The 21,571-nt window shown below is 52.8% G+C and overlaps 1 protein-coding gene across 1 annotated transcript in view; it reads right to left on the bottom strand.

The window, feature by feature from the left end:
• The window catches only part of Mer (ezrin/radixin/moesin family protein merlin), an 83,126-nt gene that overhangs the window by 32,662 nt on the left and 28,893 nt on the right, over positions 1 to 21,571 (bottom strand). The window contains exon 11 of the mRNA XM_037237628.1: positions 2,768 to 2,897. Within this exon, the coding sequence (XP_037093523.1) occupies positions 2,768 to 2,897 (130 nt within the window). The remainder of the gene's footprint in view (positions 1 to 2,767; positions 2,898 to 21,571) is intronic.

The following is a 21,571-nucleotide window of genomic DNA, read 5'->3' on the forward strand; positions in this document are numbered from 1 at the left end:
CGTTTAGTTGGACATTTAACAGTACTTTGCGTCAGACTCCTGCGGCCGCAGCGTCGATCCAATCACATGGATGATAAGGTTTCGGCTAGGTCGCCGAGGAGCAGCCAGCTGCTATAACGGAACGCTGGGCAGACCACCCGCCGCTGATCAGTGAGCCCGTCACGTAGGCGAGGCGCTGTATCAAAACGGCCCGGTCGGCCCCTGGGCCCCAACGCGCTGTAGCTAGCTGATTGATGTGCATTTGCATAGCGTAACGGGAGCTGCCCGAACCATGGTCGGCGTTCTGATTTCATTCCGGAGCCCATGCGGCTGCACGGCTGAGCATCAAACAAGACTGGGCGCGCGGCCGCCCGGCTGAAAGCCTGCTCAGAACCATCACGTCCCACGTCGCGCTGTGCTGTGTAATCCGGCTGGAGACAAGGGGCCGGCGCAGTACGCCATCCCGCCTAATGGCAGCTGGTCCCTCCCGGGCCGTTACTTTCACTTGAGTTGCCTGGTGGTGGAAGGTGCACGAGAAGTGGAAGCGGCGCTCAGCGGCGGCGAACACTGAACATCGGCGACTGGTGAGCCGCGCCGCCACGCCCCGCCAGATCAGAAACAGCCGGTGTCGCCGGCACCTGTCAGGCCACAGCCAGCGCAGTCAGTCTACATGGACGGCAGCCCGCCCAATGGCGCTGGGGCTATCCCACGCCCGCCCGCCGGCACCTGTCAGGCCACAGCCAGCGCAGTCAGTCTACATGGACGGCAGCCCGCCCAATGGCGCTGGGGCTATCCCACGCCCGCCCGCCGGCACCTGTCAGGCCACAGCCAGCGCAGTCAGTCTACATGGACGGCAGCCCGCCCAATGGCGCTGGGGCTATCCCACGCCCGCCCGCCGGCACCTGTCAGGCCACAGCCAGCGCAGTCAGTCTACATGGACGGCAGCCCGCCCAATGGCGCTGGGGCTATCCCACGCCCGCCCGCCGGCACCTGTCAGGCCACAGCCAGCGCAGTCAGTCTACATGGACGGCAGCCCGCCCAATGGCGCTGGGGCTATCCCACGCCCGCCCGCCGGCACCTGTCAGGCCACAGCCAGCGCAGTCAGTCTACATGGACGGCAGCCCGCCCAATGGCGCTGGGGCTATCCCACGCCCGCCCATAGCTCAGGGCACCCCTCGCCTTCCGCCTGCGGAGCAGACGACGCCGACAGCTTGAATGCGGATTTCTGAGGACTCAGAGAGAACTTATCAAAATCAGAGAAATCAGGGTAGAGAATTATGAACTGCGACGTCCATCCACTGCGCCACACCGGAAGCTTCCCGCGAGGCGAAATGGGCGGTTCGATCTTCTGATAGGCAGACCTGTTTTGACAGAGCCGACGCTGGTGAGTTTGGCAGTAATGAGATGTATCGGGCCAACCAGTTCCCCGCGCCCGACCTTTATTACGAAACCACTTCCAATCAATTCTGCGGGACTTATTTGAACAACCGTCGACATGCACCAAACACTTGATGCTAAACGCCCCAGCAATCGTCCAAGATAACCACATCCTAACACCGTTCCGCTCCACACAACGCAAACAACGTGCGCCACATTTCTACTTTGGCAATTGTAATCTCAAGGTGACAAATGCGTCAGCACACTAACAGGAATACCAACGTCATCTCTCGCAGGGCGGCCTGGTCGGTACTGTAAGCCCGAATAGTCCTTCTAGAACCACGAAACAACAAACGTGAAATTTGGTACGGCTGATGTACATTTAATGAGAACATTCAGAAAAATCAGGTGCTTAACACGTATTCTTGCCCTGTGCCGCGAGTGAAAACAGTTCCCAGTTAAAATAATAGCAAAGGTTTCTGACAAAACCATGCGGCGCATACGCAGCTCTTATGAAAGTCAGAACACACTGAACTGACCGAAGTTGTCTCCATCAGACATTTCTCCTCCAGTCTAATATCGAATTCACCAGAGCCTCCTGGGCCAGTCGGATCTCGTCCTCACCAGAGCCTCCTGAGCCAGTCGGATCTCGTCCTCACCAGAGCCTCCTGAGCCAGTCGGATCTCGTCCTCACCAGAGCCTGCTCAGACAGTCGGATCTCATCCTCACCAGAGCCTGCTCAGACGGTCGGATCTCCTCACCAGAGCCTCCTCAGCCAGTCGGATCTCGTCCTCACCAGAGCCTGCTCAGACAGTCGGATCTCATCCTCACCAGAGCCTGCTCAGACAGTCGGATCTCGTCCTCACCAGAGCCTGCTCAGACAGTCGGATCTCATCCTCAGCAGAGCCTGCTCAGACGGTCGGATCTCCTCACCAGAGCCTCCTCAGCCAGTCGGATCTCATCCTCACCAGAGCCTCCTCAGACAGTCGGATCTCCTCACCAGAGCCTCCTCAGTCAGTCGGATCTCGCCTTCACCAGAGCCTCCCCAGACAGTCGGATCTCATCCTCACCAGAACCTGCTCAGACAGTCTGATCTCCTCACCAGAGCCTCCTCAGACAGTCGGATCTCGTCCTCACCAGAGCCTCCTCAGACAGTCGGATCTCGTCCTCACCTGAGCCTCCTCAGACGGTCGGATCTCATCCTCACCAGAGCCTCCTCAGACAGTCGGATCTCGTCCTCACCAGAGCCTCCTCAGCCAGTCGGATCTCCTCACCAGAGCCTCCTCAGCCAGTCGGATCTCCTCACCAGAGCCTCCTGGGCCAGTCGGATCTCATCCTCACCAGAGCCTGCTCAGACAGCCGGATCTCGTCCTCACCAGAGCCTCCTCAGTCAGTCGGATCTCGTCCTCACCAGAGCCTCTTGGGCCAGTCGGATCTCGTCCTGGTACTGCAGCAGGCGCTGCTCCAGTTCCGTCTTCTGCCGTTCGATCTCCAGGCGTAGCTGCTTCTCGCGCTCCAACTTCTCACGTTCCACATGCCGTCTGCATCGAGTGGGAACCACGGCAGTCAAACTGAGAGCCCGTCGTCACACAAGCACTTTATCGGAGGTTCTCCAAGGACAGAAGACGAACGGCTGGAGCAAAACATCAAGCGCACAACCAGGCTGCGGCGCGACACTCTACAACACTTGGCGCATGCTGCCGTGGGACACCACTCGCTCGGACTCAGCTGCAAGTAATTCATGGGGAGACAAACCACACCACCGAAGAGAAATACACGATAGACCTGCGGATATTTTTGGTATCACCTTTAACAGCCTGTCATTGGTAGCATCTCCGTTTCCATAGTGAGGAAGAGCTAAGCTGCGAAGAGCTGCTCTTGGTGTGTCGTTGGAACCAGACGTCATGTGTAGAATAATGAATATGGGGCGTGTGTAACAAATATCTGGATGTGTAGCATTAAACTCATATCATAAGGGCCTTTGCAGTACAATGTTCTGGAGTGCAAACTGTTTTTGAAGCAATGTCGCAGGCTTGTCCACTTCTTCACTCACTTGCCTGATAGCATCGTCACCTGTACTTGGTCGAAACAAGGAACCTTTGAGGATACAATGTAATCGATGTGAAACATGGAAGAATGGTAACAGTAAGAGTAGAAGATTAGCTGATACCTGCACATCATACACTTCGATCTTGTAAAAGCATTCGCTGGTCCGTAAAAGATCTCTTACATCCCTTCGATGCCACTGGGGCTTCACAAAGCACCGTGCTGCTGGGGCTACATCGCGTAGCCTGCCTCCCACCCCGGCAGGAAGGCCGGACATTGCATGGAACCGAACCCCACACCATCGGTTTCTAGGCCAGTGGCTTAACCGCTGCACTACCGGTCACCGTTGACTATATCAGTTCCCTTCTCATAAGTGGTAGACATATTCAACATTTCCGTTAGCGAGCGTCATGTTGCACAGCAACCCGGAAAGAAGCCATCCGTTTAACAGCCCTGGAGCCGCGGACATTGGGCCGGCTCAGCATGCCATGACGGCACGTGCTCCGTGTATGATCAGGCGTGCCCCCGTTGGTACAGAACCTGACCGCGAGACACTACGAAGCACCCGCCCTAAGGATTCTGAGCAAGAGAATGGCCGTATTCATATCCGGTGACGCCAGCCAGCCCAGACCCTCCCACGCGCCAGAAAGGCGCTCATATATCCGTTTTCCAGAAACGGGGTACGAGATTGATGACCGTATGAACCTCGGACAAGTTCTTGGCGGATCCGTTACCATACGTAGAAAAGCAGTATCTGACGTGCGAGAGGACAAGCGTCGACACCATGGCACGAAAACAGACGTGGAAGGTAATGGGCGTAGGTGGGAGAGGCCCGATGAGGACTCAAAAACACATCAGCGCCAACAGAGACGTGCCATTCTCCAGCGACGGGACGATGAAAAACGACAACCGCGCTTGCTCCCTCCGCCCAAAGAGCGAGGAAATCTCCCCGAAATTTCACAGACCGAATGGTCACACATGCAATGCCAGCATGTGCCTAATGAAAAAAAAAACATTGGGCTTCGTTTCATTTACTTTGAAGCCATTCGCGCAGAATCATTAAGTGATGAAAACACCCTCTCCGTGTCAGCGACAAGTGCCGTCAGGGAGGATTTCAAGCCAGACACAAACACCCACTAGTTTTGTTAAACGGAACTACGAAACTGCGCGCTTCTAAATGCTGCCGGGTAAGCATACGCGCCGGAAGCAGCCTAACTTTCTTGGGAGCCTCAATTCTGTGTGCGTATGCGTGTGCGTGCGTACGTGCGTGTATGTGTATGTGCGTGTGCGTATGTGTCTGTGCCATTGGAGCTTTACGACGCACTCAGCGGCCGAGGCTATATAGCGTCGCCTGCCTCTCACCCTGGCAGCAAGGACGGACACCGCGGGGAATCGAACCCCGTACCTCCGGTTTCCCAGGCGCGCAGTGGTTAACGCAGACCTGTTAACCGCTACACCACCGGCACCTCGATTCTTAGGTCATTGACGATTAGGAAGCATCGGTCCGACTAAGTTGTTTTCGGTGTTTTGGTCCATACGACGCAAACCAAAACTGCGCAGATTCGTAGTGGCGTGTGATGAAACTAAGCCCAGGATGCTGTCAGCATATTTAATGGCATGCACATCCCGGCATGACGACACAGGAAGAAAACATACCACATGGTAAAGGTTCGAGAACGAGCCTTAAACAGACGGGCATCCGGTTGATAGATCAAAGTGGCATGCGCTGGAGGAAGCGGTAAGAGAAATACTGCGGACATGACCTCGCAAATAATTTTGGAACCGGATCGAGGCGATGGTGAAGCTGTAATTTTGTGCGAAGTTCTACGTGGTGTATAACATGGACGTTTTACCCAGGTCCAGACGGTAAAGTAGGGAACACTTTCCCTGGTCCATGGCTGACAAAATGTGCTCCAACACAGAAATAAGGGCCGTTTCATTAAAATTACTTTACCTGAAACCATACAGACGGGATGGGTGAGAGAAAATATTGTTTGACAGCAGACCGTAACGCTGACCTTGCACCATAATCTTCCCGGCCATCCGAGCATACGATGGCACAGCACGGATGGGTAGCTAACGGCAGGGTCAGCCAGGTCACCAGATTTTAAGACCAAATATTTCTTCGCGTTTATTGGAAAGTTGCCGTCTTCTTTCACTAGCCATCAATTTCACTCAATGCTGGCGAAGTTTGCGGTAGAAAGAAAGTCACGGTCTGAATTTATCAAAATTTAAAAAACATACCAGCGTGGCATTCAAAACCTCACATTATTTAAAAACACAAAATCCAAAATTTCCAAACATATCGGGCATCCAGGCCAGCCATGTCTGACATTCAACACGGCTGCGATGTCAGATCCAACCAGTCGCGGACCAGGATTTCGTTAGCGGCGGGAGAGAGGCTCACGCACCGCTGTAGACTCACTGGAAAGTAATATCCCCCCCCCCCCCCACCAAAAAGGGAAAATTCCTAGGAACCTCGTCATTACATTTCAAGATGCTTACCTTGCAATTTATACACGAGAAAGAAGCTTTATGTGAACATCCTAGAAAACGACGCCCTCCAAATTCAATACATACCTGAGCCTGGTGCGTATGTGTGTGCGCATAGAGCGTGCTCATTCTCTCCAGGTCGCGGCTAATCCTGCCATTTTGAGGCTAAGCCTTATGGAGGATATGAAAAAATAAGTATTTCGTAGAATATATGAAAAAACGACATCAAGCTGGCTGCTAGATGCCATCAAACTCAAGCCCAACACTCGATCCCATCGTTCGTTGCAACCACCCGGTTTCCAGCAGCTAGCCGGCTAGCCGACGTGTGTGTGCTATTGGAGCTTTACGACGCACTCAGCTGCTGAGGCTATATGGCGTCGCCTGCTTCTCACCCTGGCAGGAAGGGCGGGCACCGCGGGGAATCGAATCCCGTACCTCAGGTTTCCCAGCTAGCCAGCTAGCCGACGTTGTGATCAGCTGTTGACTAATGACTATTGCGGAGTTTTTGCTTCGGCTCTAATGAAGGAGTATGAAAAATGCTAGCACTCAACCTGTGTTAGTAGTGTGATGCAAAAGTATAATGAGCATGACAATTCAAACAATCAAGGGCAATGCAAAATGTGACGTCGGCGGCACGTACAATTGTGTTCGGAATTTGAGTGTAGCATTTCATCAGAACGTATGTGCCTGCCGTTATCTGCGGCCAGGCTACCGAGGAAAATCGACATGGTTTACATATGGGACTTGTGCACATGAGTCAATTCATTTAAGCCCGTATACGCAAGCAGACAAAACACAATGACTGACGTTAGTCCTAGGGCCCGCAAGCACGTGCCGGGCTTTCGGCAAGAGTTAGCTCGTCTGGCCTCATGGGAAGAGGCCAAAACGCCCCGAAGACATCAAGAACACCCAAGCTGATTGACATGTAAGCGCCGTCAACAGCCAAGGCCCTCCGACGAAATGGATAAACCCAAAAGCAATAGGAACGGCACGTAAGCGATCGAGGGTGCCGCAGCGGGTCAACAAGGAGCCCTCCCCCTCCCCTCCACCCCCGTCAACAGAGCAGAGCCCTCCGAGAAAACGAAATGAGCCCAAAACCAGTGTGATGGGCTCCAAAAAGACCAGAACTGTCCCGGAACATCAGCACCTAGACCCCGGCAAGAGCTAAGAACTCTCCCGAACAAACAGAAGAACCCAACACCAATGCAGAGGGCCCTGAGCGATCGGGTGCCTTGGCGGATGAGCGTTTAAGTACCTCGACAAGAGCGAAGGGTGCTTAGAACAGATATGAAGTCTCCACAACCCCTGGTTGTGGCGGGCCCCTGTAGGATCAAAATGCTCCGGCAGGTTATGAGAAAGGGCCCCGGCAACGGTAAAAGGTCTCTCGCAAGTGAGGGCAAATGCGAAGAGTCCTTCATGACTGATGTAGACGGGCCCTTGAGCATCGAGTACATCGGTAAGTTAACTTACATGGCCCAAAGCAACATTGCAGGGCCCTCTGAGCAAGTGGAAAGAACCCGAGACTAGCATGAAGGGTCCCTCAGCAACCGAGAGTACCCCAGCAAGCTGGCGTATGACCTCGGCGATAGCGTATGGAGACCGGTGTGTCACCAGCAACAAAACAAATGAGACAAATAAATCTCCTGGCGCAGGGGTTCAAAGTCATAAGGAACAGCATAAGTTTTTCCCAAAAACTTTAAATGGTGAGCAGCGTGCCGCTCAAAATATCACCACAAACCTATGCCCGGCGTTGCAGTTGCTGCTCAGCTGCGGTGGACGCCACAGGTCACACCAAACCGTGGGCGGCAAGCGATGCCAAATACCTCCCAGTACGGAAACGATGCTACCGAGCGCTTCTTACAGCGGTGAGTGCGAAAATGTACCGTTTCAAGGCCCAGTGGCAACTCAGCCATTGCCCGATCGATCATGATATGGTAGAAAGTTAAGGTGTTGTGTATGAACTCGTTGTACGAGTACGTTTGTATGACTTGTTGTATGAGTAAGTTTCATATGGTAGAAAGTTGAGCAGTGTCCTAGAACTGCCGACTTTGGGTCTAAAGCAACACCCTATGAGGAGGAATTTTCCACTCCTTCTCCCCACATGTTATGTGAATTTTTCACTCCTGCCTGACATTGTCTAATCGCACATGCCAAACCCCATTTCCCTTTCTGAGGTTTTCAGATGTGATCCAAAACCGAGCTCACTTGAAACCACCAAGCATAAACAAGGCTCCGCAGAACCTGGACATCTATGGCTATGTCCTATCTCACCTACATATGAATCATGTATATGTATGCACAGAGCAAGGGCGCCAGGTACCCTCAAGTCCAAGACCCCCCCTCCCCCCCCCCCAATCGACTCCAGCCGCTTGCATGCATCAAGTTTGGTTTGTTTACAAAATGCATAACAATCGCCAGCAGTGTGCCAAGTGCTAGGTTTTCATGCATCCCAAATTTTTTTGTCTCACCACCACACCAGGAAAGCGGGGCCTGGTACAAACACCAGCAAGGCCAGGTAGATAATTTTGCTCCACGTATTTCTTTTACCCGAAAAAATCTGACCATTAAATTGCGTCACTCCCGAAATCCAAGCGTAAAAAATTCATGACATGTCTTCTAAATAAAATTTACAAGATGAATACCACTGTTTGAACACTTTTTACAGATTTTATGTCAAATCAGCTGATTCCAAAATTTTCCATAAAATTATCAGTCTTGATATCAACTTAACTACTGTTGTTTTTCTTGGTATCATACGAGTGTGATGCCACTTCATCTTGCCTCATTTCCCATTGCCTTTAAAAGTACCATCTGTTGCTTAAAATGTTGACCAATCTCTCTGCAACATGTTTCAACTGCAAACTTGCACGTACTTTATACATAAATTGGATTACTTCGCCAGCCGCCCAAGCATGTTCTATATGCGCCCAAGAGTGAACGATTCAAAGGAAATGAAGGAGACAATTTGAAGCACGGAACTTATCTTTACCATTTTTTCCCTGTTAAACCCTCGGTTAGACATTTTTCGGTTCATGGCGGTGCTCGATAATGATAAATCTAAGCCTTTCGGGTGCCTAACTCACCAGGCTACCTGACAAGCTTATCCTTATGTTGCCATATAGCGCTTTGGGACAGACCTGACGCAGCTAATACAGAAGCGATTGATAGCAAAATTCTGCCCTCTGGAAATGTTTATCATGCACACCTCCTACTTGTTGTGCATTTTAATGCTCGTAGGTTGGTGGAAGTGATTGATAGTTATATTTGCCTAATGGTAATATTCATATTGGTGAGTGGGTTGACTCTGTCTGTCAGCAAACTGTGCAAACTGTCTTACTGACTTCTTGATTTGGGGAACCAGGAAAAGTGTGCCCTGAAAAAGCCAGTAAGTCTCCTGTGGACCAAGTAATCGCTTACCTTACCTGCTTTCATCACATAATTTGTAACCAGAGTTAGCCATTTTCTGTTTTCATCCATCGAGTTTTGCCGTAAGACAAATTACGATGTCACAAGGCATGCAATGGGCTTATTCGGTTCTATAGTCCTGATTATTTGCCCCAAATTTCTTGAAGTGGTCCCTCATGGTTGCTTTAACCAGATGTTTTCCATAGTTGTCACGGTTTGCTGGCTGGCAAATGACTACTGTATACATACACTATTATGTTAACCCTGGGATACTCTAACCTGCATAGCAATTATAACACGAGGTAAATGTCAGCATTAGGCAAAAAGTCAGACCATCCCATTTAAAATGTGAAGCCAGCATCTCAGACTTTGTCATTAAATGTGAATAAACAAGCCTAAATAGATGCCTTTGCTGCAGCTGAAAAAACAAGCAACAATACTGGCATGGTCATCTAAAGTTGTGTTATTTTTGGAGAAGAGAGATTGTTTTGTGGAGCATACCCATTATTGCCCTTGACATAGGTGAACCATGACAATCAAAATAAGTTGTTCAAAACGATTTAAAGTGTTTTCATTTGTGTGTTGTGAACTTTCTCTGACGTCAGCAAGCTCAGAGAAATGACCTGAATAAAAATGCTGAACTTTGTCTGATGTCAGCAAGCCTACACAAATGACCTGAAGCACTTGCAACTGCATTTTTAATGCATGTTCAAACCAGCCAAAAATATGAGCTTTATCACGTTTTTATCATAAGTGATGCTGTCAACAAATGGGTGAATTGAGACGATGTCTAACATATGGGCTACTCTAAGTTAGGTTAAGTTGGTGAATTGCATGGCAAGTGACAATGGGACTTGCGCAGGAATCAGTAACTCACAACTGCTGCTGTGATACCAACAGGTTAGACAGGACAGGACTTGCTTGCAGACAGCGGACGGGCGGAATAATGCGGCGACGGCTGCCGCGTTGTGGCCTGCTGCTACGACCACGGGCGGCGGACGCAAGGCTGTCAGGACAGCATAATAACCGTGAAGTTGCTTAAAAGAAAAAAAACAACAATGTACCCCATTATCATGAATACACTTTTAATTTATACATCGACTAATATCGACATTAAATGGAGTGTTCAGCCTTTGTGTAGAGGTTTAAAATTACATAGCCGTCTTAAAGATCATTCGGTGCAGCTCACAGCCCTGTCCTTCTTTAACCTAAATCCTAGTTTCTGAGCTACACATCCGCAGGGATGAGCAGACTATTTCAGGGAGACTTTCCAAATCATCTGGGCACCTATGACGTCACAATAATACCAATCAAATCTTGCCATTCCATCAGCTGTACGGCGACCAAGGGCAAGGAAAATAGACTTATGGAAAAAGCGCGAACCAACGAAAAACTGAAACGACACACTATGATATAACGTAGGGTATTGAATAAGCGCTGAAAGAAAATGTTCCACATTTGAAGATAGCAAAGCAAGCATATATCGTAAAATACGCTCATTTATACTACTGGTATCCTTGAAAATGGATGCTTCTGACAACACAGCTTCTTGGTTTAGCAAATGCGCTTCGCAATACGCCATCGATTGACTGTCATCGCACCTCGCACACCATTGATTGAGAGCGAATCGACAACCGTTACATCTGAAAACCGTACTCACGAACGTCAGATATGAACTACTCGACAACAATATTTTTAGTTGCCTTAATCGCCGCATGGCCCATGGAACCGCAGGATTGCATTGACGTTATTATGACATCATGGATGCCTGGCGAACTTTGAACCATTCTCCCCGAAATAGCCTGCACCTATTCGCGGGCGTGTACCTCAGGAACAAGAAGGGTTTAGGTCTAAAGAAGGGCAGGGCTATGCCTGCCACCGAATGATCTTCCAGATGGCCAGTTCAGTTTAAAACCCCGTACACCTGAGGAAGACTTCCTTTGACAATGCGCACATGAAATACCAAAAGAACCGTGATTAAGTTTCGGCATTCACGGCTATGAACTCGAAGGCAATGTGTTTTCATATTTACCTGGCGCGGTTTGTTGGTCTGATTTGCGGTCGGGCTGTCACTATACCGCTTTCAACGCCTGAGGCCAGCACGGACAGCAAGTGCTGGTCAGTCCTCATTTGCTGGATCACGTGGACCGGCAGGTTAGGCAAGTGACCCGACAAACGCTTGAATGCCACAAAGTCTCTCTCCTAGACCTCTTCGGCGCAGGTCTTGTCGATGGGTCAAGAAAAAATTCGGTCCCGCGGTCGTGCCGTCCAGGCTCAGCAGCAGGTGGCGGAGGTTTACCTTGTGGCCGTGCAGCCGACAGATGAACCAGTGCACGGATGACTCGGTGACCAGCTCAAATAGCCGGAACACGCCGCCTGTCGCCCCGGTGTTGACGGCCGTGTCGTCGCAGCCGAGCACCTTGATGCGTTCGCCGAACTGCAGGCTCGAGGAGTGTATCTCGTCGCGCAGACGGAGGGTGCGGCGGAATTCGGGCGTGAAGTGGGCCACGTTGCGGCTGCCTGGCTCCGCGATGACAGCCAAACGTTCTTCGACGGCTGTGAGTTATGTTGGTCCTGTCTTTGCGGCCGTCAAAGTCGAGGCTGGACAAACCTTGACATGTAGATCGATTCAGCATTTTGACGAGCCGTCTCCTTTTTCACTCCGTCTCGCCCAGATCTTCCTAGGATTTACGATATCTGAAGCACCCAGTCCATTTCTGCTGTCTTGCTGCAAGGCGTCGGTAATGGCAGCAGCCGTCCGGTTCGAGACAGCGTAGCGGTTAACCGCAAGAGCGGTGTTCGTCCGATCGTTAAAGCTCTCATCTGCGGTGACAGCAGTGCCACTCGGAATGCGCACAGAGGCGTCGTCACCAGCGTCTGTCATGCACGGAGCCGGGCCAGAACCCACACTCTCGTCGTCACCAGCGTCCGTCATGCACGGGGTCGGGTCAGAACCCACACTCTCGTCGTCACCAGCGTCTGTCATGCACGGAGCCGGGTCAGAACCCATACTTTCGGCCGACTCGCCAGCGCCGAGGCCACTTGATCCCGGAGCAGGATCAAGCTCAGCACTGGCGGCCGCCGCTGGCTCAGCAGCCGACGGGGCCCATCAGCCGACACGGGCTCAGCAGCCGGCGGGGGAGGCCACTGCGGTTCAGCAACAAGCACCTCACTGGCGACCGAGACAGGACGCCCCTGGGGTTGTCTGGCCGTGCTGCCAGAGTCTGACTGATCCTTCAGTAGGGCAACTATCTCTTGCGGCAGTCGGTGGGAAATTGGGCCTTTGCAGCTGCGCTGGGACTTGCAACTACATTTGGCGATGTCGAGAAGCTTGTTGAATTTCGCGGCAGCGACCTTCTTGGCCCTCTACAGAATTCGTGCAAGGTCCTTAATCGCTGAAAAGTGCCACTGCAGTTAAGCATGCAGAGCCCGACAACTGGACAGGGTCCACAGAGCAATTTTGAAGGAATCAAGAGCTACGTGGAAGGCTCCTTACTGATCGGAGTGCACCAAAAAATGGACATCTAGGGACGCCGGCAACAGTGTAGGGCTAATGAACAGCGACATGGGCACTAAAACCTACCACAACCAAAATGATCCCTCTCAATCAACAAAAAATTAGTTACTTGCTAAAGGTCATTTTATATTTCTGGTCGCATGCAAATACAATAAATCCGTTCTGTGTTTTGAGTTAAAAGAAACGTCCCTTTGGCCAGTTATCGCCTATTCCGAGTTAATGGGACCCTTCGGGACCCTTCAGGTGCAAGAGGAGGTCATGGCCCCGCGCCTCTGGATGCAACACTGGGTACGGCGGCGCGATGCTGGTGTCCACGGCTCGGCAGACCGACCGCAGCGCCGCCACCGGCCAATCACCGCCCGCTGCAGATGACGGCGACAATATCGTAGACAACCAGCGCCGGCGGTAACAGATGGTCATTGTGAATTATTGGTGCGGGGCAACACTACAAAGCAGCTGCGTCCATATTGCTGCGCGGCCGCAGTGAGTCGTGGCAATTTGGCAGGGTCCGCCCGCAGACGGGGTTATTAGGATCAGCGCACGCCCAGGGTCACGCTGGTGATAAGGAAACGCGCGCCCACGAGCTCTTTTACCCGATCAGACTCGCGAGTAGCACCCCAGGCAGACGACAGCCTGCACGATCCGGGCCGTGCGCTGAGATGGCGAAGAGGCGACGCTCATAAGGGCGTTTGTCCCCTGACGTGACCCAGCCCTCTAGCGCATTCTTAGGTGCGAGCCGAGAAGGCACGTGAAGGGACTGTTCCATATTTATATGGCGGGTTTAAACTGAGATGGACATTGTCATGGTCATTCTCTGCAGTTCACAGCCATGTCCTTTTGAAGACTTGAAATCCTCTCCTTTCTGAGCTTGATGCATGTGAAGTTGTGCAGCCTTTAGCGTGCCACCAATCCGAGTCACCCACACATATATGACGCCACAGAGCATCACGCATATATCTCATCTCATCGGCTGTTTTGTGCTCATTGTCAATGCATTGGGATGTACTTGTATGTGGTGACGCAGCACCAAGTGTTCCCACGACAGACGGCAATGAATTGGCCAATAGTGAGATATCACTGCTGATTACATGCCTCAAGAGCCGCGTTTCACCATAAATAACGCAGACGTTTGGACAACTACCAGACATCAGACATGGGGTGAAAATCGAGTAACTGAAGAGCAACGCCCGAACCAAAAAGGTATATGCAAGTGAAGAAGATGCCATCAAGGAAAAAATATACAAAAACAATGGAATTCTGTGACTTTCCTCGACCATCTTTTGACGTGCGATTGAAACCTGCTAGGCCCTGGTGCCATCAGTGGTGGATCCCGAGGGTTAAGAGGCACGTACCAATAATGCCATGTCTTTTGGTAAGTCAAGTCCGTCGTAAGTAGTCAATTTAATATTGATTGCACATTTCAGGCCAAGAAGTCCTATGTCCTTCAGGTGAGGTCGTCAGATGAGAAGTGGTGGCACCTGTGCATCGGGGCGACACGTGCGGGTCCCGACAACGACATGGGCCGTCACACAGGCTACAGCGACGCCGTGGCAGCTCTCTCCAACGATATCTGTGCAAGCGCACGCCTAGGTGGCTGTGGTTTGTTCTTGTCATTTGCACGTTTATAGGCCCGAAAAGCAGTTGCACGAGGCTCTAAATGAACCCTTCCTCCTTACACTGCAAAGTTTCGATCGACGAAATTACGACCATGGAAAATATGTATTTTGCCATTGCCACCTATTTATAACGGCAGAATACACATTTGATTCCGGTCTCAGATTCATTGATACACATCTGATTCAAGTGTTTAGAAAATATCCCACACCGTGTCTATTTTCTAGACACTCGAATCAGCACTGGGCAATATATTTGGAGCTACGACGAGATAAGTGGGGCTTGAGCCTGCGCCTTTCATTATTTTTTTTTATTTTCGTCATCGCTGCCCTTGGGAAAAGTTTCCAAAGAGTTCCCAAAGTTGCCAGCCAAGTTGGTAGCTTACGCCCCGACAATTTGCTTGAATTCACATGCGAGCCAACCTATCCGTTACATTCCGAGATCCCAGCGGACTTAATTATATCCTGGTCCGCCGATCGCTGAGGCACAGTCCTCCCATCAGTGAGGCACAGCCCACCGATCACTGATGCCTGGCCCACCGATCACTGATACCCGGCCCACCATCACTGACGCCCGGCCCACCGACCACTGAGGCACAGGCCCGCCACGGCCTGAGACGGCCGATCAGAGCGGCAGGTCGGACGGCCCCCGCCACAGCCCGAGGCGGCCGATCAGAGCGGCAGGTCAGACGGCCCCCGCCACGGCCCGAGGCGGCCGATCAGAGCGGCAGGTCAGACGGCCCCCGCCACGGTCCGAGACGGCCGATCGGAGCGGCAGGTCAGACAGCCCCCGCCACGGCCCGAGGCGGCCGATCGGAACGACAGTTCCGACGGCCCCCGCCACGGCCCGAGACGGCTGATCGGAGCGGCAGGTCAGACGGCCCCCAGCCCGCACCCATTTACCGATGAGCAGCAGCACGGCGCACCGCCACAGGCCGTTCTCTACACCGGCATGCACGCGCGACACGCCCTCCGGCGGCGGCCAAAACCTCGCCGCCATAACGTATCCGAAATGTAGCCATTCGCGTAATGTACAGCAGTCCGCGGCACAGCAGAAGACAATCAGGGCCGATAAATCCTCAGCTCTACTCTAACGAAGCTCACTCTAATCTGAAAGCAACGTCCCCAATACAGCTGAGACAGATGACATCGTGGATATATGAATTGCGCAGCGGCGATGACCCCGGAGCGTCAGGCCTGGTCTGATCCTTCCAATGCTTACTGGTGAGACGAAAAGGCTCACCAATCAATGGGACGTCGATGTCCAATGCCAGCCAACGTTCCGCGCAGGCAATAAATGCATTATAACTGAGCGCCCTGGCTTGCTCAAAGCTTGACACGTCGGGGAGTACGAGGGACTGCCACGTGGTAAAACATCGGGGATGGCAACATACACAGATCATTGGCATTATGTCCGCCATGAGCACACATGCAACAGCAACACGTACAGAAATGATGTTTCAGTATTCTAGGGCCACGGTTACCATTTCATTTAATTAAGTTCCAATTCATAGGTACTGACTCATTTTCACGTCAAATGCACAATGCATCAGATATGTTTGAAGTCCTGCGAACTGGCTCGGCAGACTGGCGTTTTCAGTATGGCGTGACCTGCACTGCCATCAAAAACGCCTCCAGCACACAGCCTTCGCAGGCTGGCGATGGAGAAAACCCGGCCTCAACTACTGCTGCTCATAGTGGCCGAACTCGAACTCGAACCGCGCCCCGGGTGGCCCTGGTCACACTTGCAAACGCCTGATCGCTAGGCCTACCGAGAGCTTACCACCGCCCGCCTTCCCGAGCCCCCACTCACGCCCGACCAGTCTCAGACGCGCCCCATCCACACCGAGCACACAGAAGCACGCTGGACACAGCTTCTAGCAAGAATCTGGGGACCCGCCCGAGGCGCACACGTAGCGGCTGTCTACCCGGGCCGCTCGCCCACCGGCCGGGGGCCACCGTACTCCACGATCCCAAAAGGTCGGCGAGTTCACGCAAATACGGGAAGCTGGCGGAGCCGCCGGCGCGCATCGTAACACTGCCGCTTCCCTGCCTAAAAGGCCGCCTGGGGAGAGACCACGGGAGATAAAAACACACATATCCAACAAATCGCTTCAAACAAGCCACCATTTTACAGACCATCTCTCGACAAACTCATCGAACGCCACCCGCCCTTGGAGCCTGGTTCCGATGTTCTTCTTCGAGCAGCCTACTAAGTCTTCACCCGTTCTTGTAGCCCGGCTCCAATGTTCTTTTTCGAGCAGCCTGCTAAGTCTTCACCCGTCCTCGGAGCCTGGCTTGGATGTTCTTCGAGCAGCCTGCTAAGTCTTCATCCGTCCTTGGAGTCCGGCTCCAATGTTCCCCTTCGAGCAGCCTGCTAAGTCTTCATCCGTCCTTGGAGTCCGGCTCCAATGTTCCCCTTCAAGCAGCCTGCTAAGTCTTCACCCGTCCTTGGAGCCCGGCTCCAATGTTCTCCTTCGAGCAGCCCACTGAGTCTCAGGTGTCCTGAAGGCCTGCCGATTTCTACGGTCACCTGGTACATTCTTCTGCCAAACAGGCTGCAGGCGCGTGGCCGGTGAGGACCCGACGGCTTTCGTTGCCGTCTGGTGGCAGCCGTTCTCGGACTCTTCAGCCGGAGCGGCAGCAGACGGCCTCACGTGACCTCCCTCCTGGCGGTGTCACCACTCAGCCGGGAGCGACGGTCGCGTGCTGCCGCCTCGGTGCCCGACTGGGACTCCGTGAGCTTTGTCAGCTGCACCCCTTCAGTACATTCGGCCCATAGCCCTGGCAGCTTGATGATATCGGCGCTGACCACACTCGACTGTCTTCGGCTGGCAACCCCTCCAACCCGCCGGCGACTCGAACCGAGCATGCCCGAAGGCATCGGCAGTAGTCCCCGATGGCTGCCTTCTGCGCCAGCGCTGCCATGCCGCGCCGCAGCCTGCGCCGTCTTTCCTCCGAGCCCCGGCCGGCAGGGCGCCGCTCGTCTCAGGTCAAGCCAGCAGACGCGGCCGCTAACTGTCCTTCCGCCAGACGGTATTTATGCGAGCTTGGCTCTGGTGCTGCTACTGGTGCGCGGCTGTACAGGGCGGGCATCCGCCTGCAGCGGTCGGCACGGCCGCCCTTACGCAGCATGGTCACCAAAGCCAGGGCAGAGGCTTCGGCAGCAGGTCCTGCTCAAGCGGCAGGCGTGCTCTCCGGCCGCCGTGTTGGCGGCCGCGATCTGAAGCCCGGCCAGGCATGGTGCCAGACGGGTGATACCTTCTCTCGTCTCGGCTCTGACTGCATCAGCTACCTGAGTGAGCCTTCTAGTCATCTGGGTCTTCTGATCCTGTCCATCCAGCTGCTGCCTGGCATTCTGACCGTCGGTCCAGCTGCTAGTCGCCGCCCTGGACCTGTTGCGCCAGCCTCCTGCTGAGGCCAGCTGGAGCGTGACTGACAGCAGCCGCGCATGACGTCATGTGCCTTCGGCCCAGGTCACACTCGGCCTCTCCAGCGGCAGCCTTTGATGGCTTACCTCCAGGCATGTGGTGTTGCCCGCCGGTAGCCTTTTCCTCGGGCGGGGCGCCGCGTCGTCTATTCCCGTCGGGCGGGACGCCGCGCCTTCTATTCCTGTTGGGCGGGACGCCGCGCCTTCTATTCCTGTTGGGCGGGGCGCCGCGCCTTCTATTCCTGTCGGGCGGGACGCCGCGCCTTCTATTCCTGCCGCGCCTTCTATTCCCGTCGGGCGGGACGCCGCACCTTCTATTCCTGTCGGGCGGGACGGCCGCGTCGTCTGTTCCCGTCGGGCGGGACGCCGCGCCGTCTGTTCCCGTCGGGCGGGACGCCGCGCCGTCTGTTCCCGTCGGCGCCACCCCCCGACTCAGACTGACTCCCGACTCCAGACTCCCGTCGGGCGGGACGGCCGCCGCGCACCTGTTTCCTAACGCCGCGATCTTGTCCAGACTCTAAGACCTTCTAAGACTAAGACACCTCCGCTGATGATACTATTTGGATTTGGGGACTGACTGACTGCAGCGGTAACCTATCAGCAGTGTAGATCTCGCCTGGCACCATACTATTAACAGCTTGCGCTTTCGAACGTGAGCGCTGCCGCCGTAGAATACTCCCAATGAACAGCGGCTTCGCTAGTCGGCACTGTGCCCAGGGCGAAATGGCGTCTCTTCGCATCGTCAGCGTCGTCGTTCGGTCTGCCCCGAACGAACCAACTGTCAAACTGCCCCTAGAGTATAATGGCCTGCGGCCTCGGGCGCCCAGATGACACACCTGACAACACAGCCTATCACAGCCACTGCCTATCGGTACCACACCAACACTGTGTATGCCGCCACACCCAATGCCACTTTTGCATGCGTTCGTTTTGGACACGTGTGCTCCAATCACGGAGCGGCGCGCGCCGGTCTCTCAGATGGCTATGGCCAGCCGCCGTCGCCACCTAACCCGATCAAACCTGACCGTGGCGCGAGCACTCCCCAGCATCAGACAGCCAACGTGCAGCCGCGAACGCAGTGTTACCGCGTGACGCAAGCAGTGCACTCCGATCAGACGCACGAAGCGCACACAGTCCTTTCTTTCTCGCACTCTGACACACCCATAAAAAGTGTGCGCGAGCCAATTGGTCTGCTTCACGTGGACGAGCGTGTCGTGCCCGCATAGCATCACACCACACACAGACGGCAACCACCTGACTGATTGGCACCCACCTCTTCTTCTCCTCCAGCGACTGAGCCTTCATCTGCTGGACCTCCATCGAGTCGGGCTTGCGACGCCGCATGTACAGATCGTGGTTGCCGATGCACAGGTCCAGGATCTGTCGGGTGTCAGCATCTGCTGGGTCAGAGTGGCTCAAGGATTCGCCGCAGCTCCGCCAGCTCCCGGTCGACCGTGGTGGCCACAGTAGCGCCGGCTTTTTAACAAACAATTGTGCCGGTGTATTTTCCACGTGAGACTGGCTGTAGGATTTGCTCCGTCGCAGCATGACGCGTATTGCACTAGATCACAGCCTGCTATATGACCGGGTTAATAGGCATTCACATGACCGATTATTTACGACGGGTTAAATGCATATGCCGTGACCAATTGGCTATCGTCGTCTCACGCGCTGAGGGTCGGAACAATACAACTACTGTTCATATGATAGAGGCCGGCAAAGCCTTTGACAAGCGATTGACACACACTCACACCGCAACTCCAATCAAACGTCAAATAATCGGTCGCGCGCCACGTACAGGTGCCACTGGGTGCCTTACTCAGACAGGCGTGTACGAAACATAAACGTGGCGCGCTTTGCATGAGGCTGCGAAACATCGGGTGATTTGAAACAGCTGATTGGTTTGCCGAAAAGCTTGACGGCTGTTCGAAGGGCCGATTACTTCGAGACAGATGACATTACTCTACATAGTGCTTGGCTTACCAGCTTGTTCATTTTTAAATTCTGAGAAAAGAAGACGAAATTCGGCGCTGACTTGTCGACTATCTTGATGGTGAACTTCTTGTCGTCGTAGCTGATGTTCTTGATTTCCGACCAGGGGAAGGAGATCTTGGGCGTTAGCTTGTTCTCCTTGTCGTAGATATTCAGGCCCAAAGCACCGACGCCCAGGAATAGCTCCGAGCCTTTATTGTTCTGGGGGCAAAAGACCGTCTCAGCCGATACGCTTCCCACAAAAGGCCAAATGACGCACGACGGCTGTGCATAACGGCCCGGCGCCGATCCCCGAGGAGTATTGGCCATACACAAAACAGCTCCACATTGTAATAGGAATGGGAACTGCACAATCGGCTGCCACCGGGGACCACAAACCACTACACATATACCTTCCTCTTTTATCGTTCTACGACTTGTTCGCGTGCATCCGTGCATGCCAATAATAGCTGCTATTGCCACCTTCCAAATTTGTTCGTCGTGGCGCCAAACAAGTATCATCCCACGCGTTGACATTTTTTTGTCTTGTCTCTGTGAGCTTCGCGGTGGAACATCGAGGCCTTCCTGATAAAGTATTACATAAAAGGTGAAACTCCAAAGTCTGTTTTGATATATATATATATATATATATATATATATATGTATATATATATATGCATATAGATACTGATGTATGTCGATAAGTATACATATGCTACACCATATCACGGTATCTGTATTTGCAATTATTACGCATTATGACATCTTCAGCAGAAAACAATAACATTCAGTATACCAGGAGGTACTGATTAAATGGCATCGTTTACAGTCCATGCATTACCTGGCTATGGCAGGTAAAATTAGGTAGGTGACACATATGCTGATACAATCATCCCTGGAGCATCCACCGCTTCCAGCTGGAGTCATACATGTATTTATAAGCTGAACGGCATTTCTTTTTTGTACACGGAATACCACAGCACATAAGATGTTTCGTAACATGCCCGGGACGTTTGACATAAAAAAGCAAAACGCCCCCATTTGAAACCGATTGAATAAATACCTGAGGAACCACGTTTGAGGAATGCGTCCACATCCCTCATGATGGATAGACATGCACGATAGAGCAGAGTGTAACGAACACCAACTTAAAGTAGACATTCTAGCAACGGCAAAGAAAAGCGCGGATATCAAGACATTAGAATCACTGCATAACTGCAACGTCCGTAAGAGACTGAACATACAAACATCGTTCTGCGACGTGATTTGAGCGGCGTTTTTGTCAGGTAAAGTACGTTTAGAAATGGTTGGGCAGTCTTCATTTCCAATACTGATGCCCCGCAACAATTTACTTTCTACCCTGATACTCGGAACAACCTTCCAGCTTAGCTGTCAGCCTGTAATTTGGGCAGCCCATAGCATAATGCAGTGTATGAGGTGTTGGGACTAGAGCTTGGATGACTGTTTTACTGTTTGTGGTCAGCATATTTTTCACGTTTTACTCGGAATGGGTCACTGAGGCTTTTCGGCAAAGCTGTCTGAGTTTAAAGCAGCCGTTAGCACAGTACCGAGTGCGTGCGTTAGCATATAGGAGTTTGCTTATTTATTACTGTGGTATCACTTTTAGTGAGCACATTTTTTACTTAGGCGTCGGCTCAGACCAAGACGCCTGTGTTTCGAATAGCCAATAGCATAATGCAACGTACCGAGTATTATAATGTGGAGGCTTGGACTACTGGC

This window comes from Pollicipes pollicipes, unplaced genomic scaffold, assembly GCF_011947565.3.
Source record: "Pollicipes pollicipes isolate AB1234 unplaced genomic scaffold, Ppol_2.1 Scaffold_7261;HRSCAF=8764_pilon_pilon_pilon, whole genome shotgun sequence".
Taxonomy (NCBI): Eukaryota; Metazoa; Arthropoda; class Thecostraca; order Pollicipedomorpha; family Pollicipedidae; genus Pollicipes; species Pollicipes pollicipes.